Below are 12,193 nucleotides of genomic sequence, written 5' to 3'. Positions count from 1 at the left end.
CTTTGTAAGACTGTATCAGTTGGCTTGCTCGTATCGCCACACAACGTCTTATGTAAGAAAATAATACTAAGTGCTTTTGAGTCTTGAGTCACACAAGTTGTGCAAAGTCAGCCATGATGAATAAGTAACAGACGCGATTATGTCTGGCTTTCAAAATATGTTTATTGACAATAATGTGAAATGTATAAACAACATGTATAAGGGTTATATATCAAATAAAATATAAATATTTAAGAACATCTTTGGGAATATAAGTTTCTTTGTTGTATCAGCAAAAAGGGATTAGAGTTTTGACGTTGGCTCTTGACATTTGACTCTTGGCTCAGTGCAAAGATAGAACTGCATCTGGCCCTTTCCCTTTGGACTATACTTTCCCAATAGCTACCATACTGTAGCGCATTGAGAAAATATTGGGAAATTCTTCCTGAACTCTAAAATTATCTTTTTAACATGCCACATCATCATGATGATGTGTTTTGCATCATCATGATGATGTGGCAAGTTACAATTTGCTTTTTGAAAGTCCTATATCTTGAAAACTGTATTGCTGACATGCAAAACATTTTTGGGACTGTATCAACAGTGGACTAATTTAAAAAATACCAAAATAGTTTTTTTGTGGATTATTCCTTTAATAAGGATGTGAGACATATGACACATAACTCTGTTTGACAGTACACCCATTACATAGCAGCTACCCCCTGAGCTTGAGACAGCATCCAACTCTTCACTCTCTTCCCTCCTCCCAAGCGCTTTCCAATAACAGCTGAACACATTTTTTAGTGCTCTGTCCTCTGAACTGTCCTTGGGTTTCTCAATTCACTCAGTTCTTGGTTCACAGATCCATATGGGATCCAAAGCTCATATTTAATTGAACTATATTCTGGAACTCTGCTATTTATAGCTAAACTCATCCGTACTGTAAAATGATTCCCCTTTTCCCCGTACTCCCAGGGCACTCCCACCAGGAACACATGAGATATTCAGCACTGCCGCACTCGTTCAGGTCACTTTGTGTGAGCGTCAGTGGGTAGAAGGGGGAGTACATGGGCACAACAGTTCCATTACTAAATGATTTTATGTGTTTGCAAACTTATCTAATCCCCCACGCGTGCTGTCACTGTCACATACTCAAAAAGCCCTGGTACACGCAAAGGGAATCCAACAACACAGCACATGTATATTTCAAAGGCACAACTTGGAATAAGTAGGTAACTAACATCCCATGTGTTTCACTTTTTGGGGATCAGGTGTTCCTTTATTAAATGTGTATTCATATTGGATGTTGCTGCTCTTGGTAAACGTTGGAGTCTTATGTGTTTACAAACCAGTTTGGCCTTGTCACCCTCCTATACTTGCCAGCAAGACAACATTTTATCTAAGTACAATACACATTTTCCATTGTGAAATACTTGCAAGGTTTACACCATACACTAGGTGAAAATGACACAGGAAACCATTGAGTATCACCAAACAGTGCAGACGAAGGTGCTGACACTGACTGATCTTGTACAGAATATGTTCGATAATATTTATGGGAAGGGCTTACTATAGGGAGGGCCGGGGGAACATAAGGTCACTGCTCTCAGATAGGGAAAATTAACAAGCTATTTAGACATGTGGGAGTGTAGTCCATAATGATGAACAGTGAGTCTGGGTGAAATTAGGGAGGAATTGGGGCTATTTTAGGGCAAACATTTGCAATCTATACTTTTCGAATTTTGAGCTAAAAGATCATAGAAGCCACCAACCAAACACTATTTACGCACAAAGCAAGCAAGAATCTTAATAGAAATCTTTAAATGCAATTTGAATTAAAGAGTCAAGGTTAGGGTGAGCTGAGAAGTCCTCACAAAAAAAAAAAAAAAAACCTTGAGGCGATTCCTATTTATAGGAGGAAAATGTCAGTTCAGATTAGGATCAGTGACAGGCATTTGCTGCCCTCTGCTGGAGAGAAGTGTTTTTAATGAGAGAACATCACTGGAGAGCATGAGGCCAACAACACGTGGCATATTCTATATAACAATAACAACAATCTAGTATTGTATGATGGAAATGGAGAGGTTAAAATGGCTTCTGGGGTATGTGGACTGTCTGGATATTATCATAAACATTGAATAACAAATTTAAAGTCACAGACATGCACACCTTACAGAGTGTGGCTTCACACCTATGGATTCCTGTACTATCCTAACTCAGATTCAGCAACATATTGGGCTGACCTTGGTTAGTGTTCATAGTTAGAGCTCAACTTGCCCAGACTGATGTGTTATTGTATGATCAGTGCTGGCCAGTATCCATGTCAAAGTATTCTACTAGTGTACTTTACTAAAGTTTTTCCCCTCAGTACAGCTTTGCTGCCATCAAGTGTTGGTTGGTTTACTGAGGTAATAAAACTTTTAAAAGCATGTTATGAGAGGTAGCCTACAAACAATTACAAAACAATTTGATTACATTAATATATAATGTTTATGTAAAACTAAATGCATGCTCTTCAACCGAACGCTGCTTGCACCCGGCCACCCGACTAGAGTCACTACTCTCGGCGGGTCTGACCTAGAGTATGTGGACAACTACAAATACCTAGGTGTCTGGTTAGACTGTAAACTCTCCTTCTAGACTCACATCAAGCATCTCCAATCAAAAGTTAGATCTAGAATCAGCTTCCTATTTCGCAACAAAGCCTCCTTCACTCATGCTGCCAAACATGCCCTCATAAAACTGACGATCCTACCGATCCTTGACTTCAGCGATGTCATTTACAAAATAGCGTCCAACACTCTACTCAGCAAATTGGATGTAGTCTATCACAGTGCCATCCGTTTTGTCACCAAAGCCCCATATACTACCCACCATTGTGACCTGTACGCTCTTGTTGGCTGGCCCTCACTACATATTAGTCGCCAAACCCACTGGCTCCAGGTCATCTATAAATCACTGCTAGGCAAATCCCTGTCTTATCTTAGCTCACTGGTCACCATAGCAATACCCACCCGTAGTCTGCGCTCCAGCAGGTATATCTCACTGGTCATCCCCAAAGCCAACACCTCCTTTGGCCGCCATTCCTTCCAGTTCTCTGCTGCCAATGACTGGAACGAACTGCAAAAATCTCTGATGCTGGAGACTCTTATCTCCCTCACTAACTTTAGGCGTCAGTTGTCAGAGCAGCTTACCGATCACTGCACCTGTACACAGCCCATCTGTAATTAGCCCATCCAACTACCTCATCCCCATGTAGAAAGAGGAGGAAGGGAAGCGCTACTAAGGTACACAATAGTACATGTTAGTAGACAGAAGGTGCTCTTTGGTCAAAGGGGTGAATTGGTCATCAAAAAGAAAGGAGGACCAAGGCACTCTTCATATAAATAATTTAAATGCCATTATTAGTATGGCATGTTCAATAGAAACAAGATTTTTTTTTTTACATCTGGCACGTTTCGGCTGTCAGGGAGTACAAAGAAATAATACAATGTCCTCTTTTGAACAGCTTTTCCAATTAGCCCTAATTTGAAGAGGGAGTGGTTACAAAGTTCATTGGACACACCTAGTAAGCAATACTATACACATTAAAAAGTGAAATACTGTAACTATGTTATCATACAAATACAACTCCAAGTTAGAAGTATCAGAACACTTAGAAAGGTAGTTCTAACCTTAAATATGACTGGGAAAAGAGTCAAAAATAAGAAAGCAATATATTCCATAGTACACTAGAAACCAGCAAAACATGAACAACAACAGTCTAAACATAGCTGAGGGCAATTGAGCACAATCTTGTTTCTATTGAACATGCCATACTAATAAAGGCATTTTATTTAATTATATGAAGAGTGCCTTGGTCCTCCTTTCTTTTTGATGTACCTCATCCCCATATTGTTATTTATTTTGCTAATTTGCACCCCAGTATCTCTATTTGCACATCATCTTTTGCACATCTATCATTCCAGTGTTAATACGAAATTTTAACTATTTTGCACTATGGCCTATTTATTGCCTTACCTCCATAATTTACTACATTCGCACACACTGTATATATATTTTCTGTTGTATTTTTGACTTTATGTTTTGTTTACCCCATATGTAACTATGTGTTGTTGTTTTTATCGCACTGCTTTGCTTTATCTTGGCCAGGTCGCAATTGTAAATGAGAACTTGTTCTCAACTGGCTTACCTGGTTAAATAAAGGTGAAATAAAATTAAACAAAAAAAAATGTTGTGTCATAGTTTAACAAAACTATCAAGTAATCTTGTTAAAGACACAAGCCTAGACAAACCTGTTCTGAAAACATTCAGATACTATACTGAACAAAAATATAAACGCAACATGTAAAGTGTTGGTCCCATGTTTCATGAGCTGAAATAAAAGATCCAAGAATTGTTCCATACGCACAAAAAGGGTAAAGGGCAGTCAAGTCTGAGGAGAACCAGGGGCTATATCTGTTCTTAGTTCTGAATTTTTTGAATGGGGCATGCTTATTTAAGATTGAGAGGAAAGCACTTTTAAAGAACAACTAGGCATCCTCTACTGACGGAATGAGGTCAATATCCATCCAGGATACCCGGGCCAGGTCAATTAGAAAGGCCTGCTCACTAAAGTGTTTTAGGGAGCGTTTGACAGTGATGAGGGGTGGTTATTTGACTGCGGACCCATTATGGATGCAGGCAATAAGGCAGTGATCGCTGAGATCCTGGTTGAAGACAGCGGAGGTGTATTTAGAGGGTACATTTGTCAGGATGATATCTATGAGGGTGCCCATGTTTACAGATTTAGGGTTGTACCTGGTAGGTTCGTTGATCATTTGTGTGAGATTGAGGGCATCTAGTTTAGATTGTAGGTTGGCCGGGGTGTTAAGCATATCCCAGTTTAGGTCACCAAGCAGTACAAACTCTGAGGATAGATGGGGGGCAATCAGTTCACATATGGTGTCCAGGGCACAGCTCGGGGCTGAGGGGGGTCTGTAGCAAGTGGCAACAGTGAGAGACTTATTTCTGGAAAGGTGGATTTTTAGAAGTAGAAGCTCAAACTGTTTGGGCACAGACCTGGATAGTATGATAGAGCTCTGCAGGCTCTCTCTTCAGTAGATTGCAACCCCACCCCCTTTGGCAGTTCTATCGATTGGGGATGGACATTTCTGAATTTTTGGTGGCCTTCCTAAGCCAGGATTCAGACACTGCTAGAACATCAGGGTTGGCGGAGTGTGCTAACACAGTGAATAACTCAAACTTAGGGAGGAGGCTTCTGATGTTAACGTGCAAGAAACCAAGGCTTTTACGGTTACAGAAGTCAACAAATGATAACGCCTGGGGAGTAGGAGTGATACTTGGGGCAACAGGGCCTGGGTTAACCTCTACATCACCAGAGGAACAGAGGAGGAGTAGAATAAGGATACGGCTAAAGGCTTTAAGAACTGGTCTTCTAGTGCGTTGGGTACAGAGAAAAAAAGGGGCAGATTTCCGGGCGTTGTAGAATAGATTCAGGGCATTATGTACAGACAAGGGTATGGAAGGATATGAGTACAGTGGTTTCTGGTTAGGGTAGGTTTTAATAGTCACAGTGGGCACAACATCACCTATACACTTCATGATAAACTCAGTCACTGTGTTATCCTCAAAGCGGGCGAAGAAGGTGTTTAGCTTGTCTGGAAGAGAGACGTCAGTGGGTGGGCCCACCCAACCCATGGCGCCCACCCAACCCATGGCGCCCACCCATGGCTGCCCAGTCATTTGAAATCCATAGATTAGGGTCTAATTCATTTATTTCAATTAACTGATTTCCTTATATGAACTGTAACTCAGTAAAATCTTTTAAATTGTTGCATGTTGCATTCATATTTTTGTTTAGTGGATTCTGAATAAACAGAATTTCCTTAATATTATACAAATCTAACGAGTTCAAAGTACTAACGCAAATCTATTATTAATAAACTATTGTATATTCGCTGCCAGAGAGAAAATAAATCTACTTTAACTACGTAAAGTGCATATCCATCTCTTACTTTTCCTATGTGTCATTGTAGATTATCACTACTATATCTAAAAATATTGAGAAAAAGGTCATACAAAGACAAACATTTTGGAAATGTATAATTAGATCATAAAACACCTTAGGTGACAACTGTAGCATCTCAACCTGGAAAATATATATCTAATTCAACAACATCAGCTATAATTCACAATGCTATACAATGCATTTGTAAATAGAAAACATTATGCTATGAACAGGACACAAGTCACTGTCGTACATATTAATAGATTAGCCAACCGCTTTAGTCTACTGAAATGGATTGTACTGTATGAAGGGAGACACTTACTTCTGGAACAATAAAGGCCTACCCCATACCACATGAATTTCACACGTGAACACACGAAGTGTTCAAAAAACACGTTTTCATGTGATCTTATGTGAAGTTAATGTGATAATGTGACAACATGTAAAGCAACATGTGATTACATGAAACTACACGTGTGAAAACATGTTAAGTGGTCCAAAAACACGTTTTCACATGAAATGTGAAATCATGTGGTTTTTCTGTAAGGTTACATCTGTCAGCTGTAGGTTTAGTGCCAGTCTGTGGCTAGCAAGGCTGGTTAAGTGACACCTGAATACTCACTTTCACCACTATCACTATTACCCTCCCCTCAATCAATGTTTAACAAGCTGCTGGCTTTGGGTTCTAACGTTCCAAACAACACTAATTGGATTCGGGTTGCAATACCCATGGATTACTATCTAGAGTTGTGTGACTAGTTTTGTTCCAAGTAGGGGTTGAAAGACAGCACAGGCCTAAGTGTTCAAAATCAACACTAATATAAATAGTATGCTATTAATAATTAAGGCTTAGCTAATACGGACAAGGTCTAGATTCTAAACCAATTGGCAACGTCCATGTCTCAGCAACTTAGCCAACGCATTTCTGTGGCACAACTGTTTTGTTGTTTAACCAACCTAAACATTATACTATTATCATATGTAACAAATAGATTTGTCTATGCATAAGCTAGCATGTTTTCAGCTAAACACTACTTAAAATTACCATTTAGAAAATTACCAATTTCATAATGGATTTTTTCTGCTCAACTTTAAACGTGAGCAGAGTTCTTCTGAAGATAGGAGGACCTCAAGGCCTGGATAGGTTTTTATACACAATGAAAAAATACTGATAAAGGTGTAACGCCAACATAAGTTATGTTAATATCGCTTGCTACTGTACATTTCTCAGGAATTTCCCAACTGTATTCAGGTATACTTTATGTATTTGAATAATATTGGTACACCAACTGAAACGACCCTCATTCACTGAAACCAAATACAAGCATATTATTCTGTGTGGTTGAACTAAATAGTGCCTATCATGTACAGGTTTTCACTAATTCACTAAGAAAAAACTGTTTGCTTGCCCGTAGTAACCGTAGAAAAATACGTTTTTCCACGTAGGCCTACTCTTGACAAAACAAAAACACAAAACCTTTAACCCTCATCGTTATAGGTTTTACTTTGTAAAATGTATTTACAATAGTCCATCCTCCTTCTGAACTTAAGTGCCAAAAAAACCCTAAGCAATATTTTTCCTAACCACTATCAAGCGAGTACCTACAATTTCATAAAACTGTAATGTTGTTACACAATCAAATGAATAAAGTCCTGTGATCTGTACCAGTCAGATCACACATAAACTTCACATTGCTACTGTACAACAGACCTCACACACATTGAAAAACACTCATGTTCATTGCTACTTACTGTGCTAACAAACTAGGAAGGCGTACATACTCTATACCACTCACATACTTTGGTTTTTACTTCCAATAGAAAACAATATGCAGTATCTCTACAATGGTTGTAAATTGAAACCCTGTCAATCATGAGTGTAATTAATTAATCTTCTCTGCACTGAGTAAAATCCACTGAAGCCATTCATATTCGATTATAGTGCATTTTGTGGATATGAAAATGTTACACTAAGTTATTTTCTCCCTTTCATAGCCACAAATACTGACTGGGTTATCTAAAGCTGTGTGAAAGACACTGGAAAATCATTTCAAACGAACATTCATCTCAATTATCACAACCTCTCTTCACTCAGAGTAAATTGTGAGTATGAGTTCTAAATACAACACGTTGTGCTGAGTAGTTCTCAGTTTCAGTTTCCCCTTTTTAAAAACACTTGTTGTTGTTGTTGACATGTTGACATGATGACTCTGCTCGAAGTACGGAAATACATGGTATGTGGCAAACTCCCGGCCAATTTGTTCTTGAGCGGATGGTCGGGAGCCCGGAACACAATTACAAATAATTTGTAGACTGCAAATTGACCGCAAGAAGCCCAAACAGATATAATGTTTGACTAAAACATAATCATTTCAAACCTTGTTTACATTTGTATATATATGATCATGTGTCTCTCTATTACGTGTGGGAATACTTGGGAACAGATTTCTTAAATTGAAATCACTTGGAGCTGACTTCCTGATGTTTCTACAGTCTTTTATGTCCTACTCTTGTTCAAATCCGAACAAGGCAATCCAAATATGGAATGATCAGATAAAATAAGTGTTCCTTAAACTTTCCTAACTTAGACTGTTAGTGGTCAGGGGGGCTAAATATAAACCCTGCGGTCCCTCCCGTCTGACCACTGCGACAGTCAGAGCAACTCCCTAGCTAACCCTTTCTCTAGCAGTCTGTCCTTTCGAGAGACAGAGAGGATGAGCCTTGTGAGGACAAGATGCTAAAGTGTCTCCCTGGTTACAAAATGTCTGAGTCTCACTTTTCTCAGGAGCAAACTGCTCAGAGGTTTCTCCTCTCCACATTGTAACTCAATCTCGATACATCTCATACTACTGTATGTCCTCCAAGGCTTAACTTGCAGTGTTCTCTGTGAATTAAATAAAACTGACATAAAGGGAACCACAAATAAACACCACAACACAGCTTCAATAGGACCACATAGGAGCTTGGACCCAGCCGAGCTCTTTAAGTCAATTCTGTGTTGAGTATCGCCCATAGGTTTCATTTAGCTGAGTGCTCAATAGCACTGGGAGCCAGAGAGCGGCCATGGATCCTTATGGGCCGGGGGCCAATGCGGAGGGGCCTGATACTCTGTGTTCACAGTCCACAGGGAGATGGAGGAATGGCGGTGTCCTCTTCCGCCCCATCAGTACTTGTTAATTCCAAAGATCCGGACTCCGTGAAGCTGGGGGAGTTTGGGAATGAGCACTGTCATCAGGGAGACCGTATTGAACACAAAGTGGGCCCGGTCATACTTGGTGTAGAAGCTGGTGAGGATGTAGCTATGGGGAGAGGGAGAATGTATGAGGGAGAGAAAGAAAGGGTAGGTCAAAGAAAGACTGTAGCTGGGTGAAGGTCTCCCTGAACAGGTATCTGTTTTTTTGGTCGACAGTTACATGTCTTTCCAATTCACAATGCCACATGTGAACATGTCAACTGTTGTGGAGGACTTTTGAAGATCAAAGTGACAAGGACTAAAATAAAAATGTAATTTATCCTCCCAAAAAATTCAGAAGAGGACGTATCTGCAAATAGATCCATCATGGTTCATTGACTAAGCATTAGTGACAAAGCATCTGTCAGCAGTGTCTTTAAATAGAGCCTTCCGCTGACAGCAGGCACCACTGCAGCCCATACTCCCCACTGCCCACAGACTGGCTGGATGAGGCTGCTGAAGTCATTAACAAGGACAGTGGGGAAACAAACAGTACTTAAAAAATAGGCTAATGCTTCACGTCACAGTCCTATTACTTTTATTTATTTATTTTTTGTGTACTTTTTACCCCTTTTTCTCCCCAATTTCGTGATATCCAATTGGTAGTTACAGTCTTGTACCATCACTGCAACTCCCCTACAGACTCGGGAGAGGCGAAGGTCGAGAGCCATGCGTCCTCCGAAACACGACCCTGCCAAGCCGCACTGTTTCTTGACACACTGCTCGCTTAACCCGGAAGCCAGCCGCACCAATGTGTCGGAGGAAACACTGTACAACTGGCGACCGAAGTCAGCGTGCATGCTCCCGGCCCGCCACAAGGAGTCGCTAGAGCGCGATGGGACAAGGACATCCCTGCCGGCCAAACCCTCTCCTAACCCGGACGACGCTGGGCCAATTGTGCGCCGCCTCATGGGTCTTCAGGTCGCGGCCGGCTGCGACACAGCCTGGGATCGAACTGTAGTGAAGCCTCTAGCACTGCGATGCAGTGCCTTAGACCGCTGCGCCACTCGGGAGGCCCACAGTCCTATTACTACTAAAATACCAATGTAACCCGTTGCATTAAATGATACTTTATAAAGGATTATAAGAGGTAAATAGACTAATATTTTATAAATTGTCTATAAAGCATAAGGTAGTGTAAAGGTCCTTACAGGACGATGGGGGTGATGGTGAGGAACTTGCGTGAGGCAGTGAACTGGACACCATAGTCCATCTGCTCCCAGTATGTGTAGAAGCGAGCCTTGCTCTGGTCCGGAGTCTCAAACGGGGTTCCTTTCACCAAGTGTAACAACAGGTACATGCACTGCAACACACACAGCACAGAATAGTCGGTCAGGAAAGCTTTAGCTGGTATATATAAAAACAGTATGGGCAAAAGTGATACTGTGAAATGTTCAGTAGCCTAGAACCGCAAAACGATTCATTTTGAAAAAGGATGTGGAAACTGATCTGTTCTGTGAATTTTATAGCAATGAAAATGCCACAAACTGGGGCAAATGCTCAAGACTGCCCCATGGACTATTGATTTGATTCACTTTCACTCAGCCCATTCCTAATGACAGTGCAGACTGCAGAGTAGTTTGCTTATGGAGACTACCATTGTGTGCAATAACAGTGACTGGACCATCCACCTACAGCACTTATGTTATACAGTGGGTGAGTGAGATGCACTGGTGCCCCTAGGCATAGCCTACTAAGGTGCGCACTACCCACCAGGTTGTGTATGAGGTTGGTGAGGGTCCAGACCACGGGCACGCTGGCAAAGGGGATGCTGAGCAGGATGACATGCAGCAGGCCGATGCCCAGCAGGTAGGAGAGCCAGATGCCCCGGCTGTTCATTACCCGCGTGTTGGGGTTCACCTCGCTGTGTGCCGTGCCCACGTTCATGATGTCACGTTACCACGCTCCTCTTCTGCTTGGGGGTCAACGCTGAGTGTTGGGAACAGAAGGGTGTGTGTAATTCCTTAGGTATGCCAGCAATTATGAATAATGCAAGCAATACGACTAAGCTACAGCTTGACTATTCCATCCATATACTGTTCATTATTAGACCCTATTGGGAGGGGCTGGGGTCCCTAGATAGGCTAAATTTAGTTGGAATGTAGTGCTGAACTAGGCTGTGTGTAACTTTGGGGAGGGAGTCTTGCTGAAATGTAGCAGAAAGTAGATTAGTCTTGGTCACACAGTACACAAAATTGGATACTTTTCAAGTAACAAAAATAGTCATTAAATAGCTATGAGAATTACATGACCCAGCATGTAGGGCAGGCTGATTCAACTCACATTCTTTCAGTTCTTCCAGAACTTTCCATTATCAAATTGAAATACGACATTATGATCTAATATATTGCATCATGCACTAGGACTACTGTATTCCAATATCAATAATAAGTAAACAAAGTAGACTAAATAAAACAAGATAATACTTACAGGAGAAAATGGCTTCAATCGCACTTTTGGCTTCAGTCCGTTATATCGCTGTATTCCTCTTATTCACTATCGCCTTCTCTGGTTAGGTAATTGGCATCAATAGGTTAGACTGCTATATCGTTTCGATTAGTCATTCATTCAAATACCTTCTTATTGCTTTCTTATGCAATGTTATTCATGTATCCTTCAGTTTATTGCCCGACATTCAGGCTAAATAGTTCCACTTCCACTCCCAGCCAGCAATTCATGTAGAACGTCATCATTTTCAGAGCTCCGAATTTGGATGTTTTTTGTTTTTTTATCGCTCTTAGCACTGATTGGTGCCTTTACATCACATGGGTAAAATTGACCAATTCAAATAGATGCGTTGAAAAGTTGGGGAAACGCCCCCCTGCAACGTCACAGGAACGGGAGGGAGAGGGCACTTTTCATGGCTACTGAACAGGCATATTTGGAAAAAAGTGTTATATTTCAAGCATTATAACATCACACAGACCATCAAATTACTATTATCAGTAGGTCAACCTTTGATATCAAAACGA

At 40.9% G+C, this 12,193-nt stretch overlaps 1 protein-coding gene across 1 annotated transcript; it reads right to left on the bottom strand.

Annotated features, from left to right (window-relative positions):
• Positions 1-8,419: 8,419 nt before the first annotated feature.
• Positions 8,420-11,910, bottom strand: LOC121547538 (ORM1-like protein 3). The gene is made up of 4 exons (XM_041858909.1): positions 11,652-11,910; positions 10,935-11,150; positions 10,373-10,524; positions 8,420-9,288 (listed from the first exon to the last, which is right to left on the bottom strand). Exons 2-4 carry the CDS (start codon positions 11,106-11,108, stop codon positions 9,153-9,155), a joined length of 462 nt encoding a protein of 153 aa, XP_041714843.1. The 5' UTR covers positions 11,109-11,150; positions 11,652-11,910; the 3' UTR covers positions 8,420-9,152.
• Positions 11,911-12,193: the final 283 nt, after the last annotated feature.

This window comes from Coregonus clupeaformis, chromosome 1 (genome assembly GCF_020615455.1).
Source record: "Coregonus clupeaformis isolate EN_2021a chromosome 1, ASM2061545v1, whole genome shotgun sequence".
In the NCBI taxonomy this organism is placed as follows: domain Eukaryota; kingdom Metazoa; phylum Chordata; class Actinopteri; order Salmoniformes; family Salmonidae; genus Coregonus; species Coregonus clupeaformis.
This window is presented reverse-complemented; position numbering and strand designations above follow the sequence as displayed.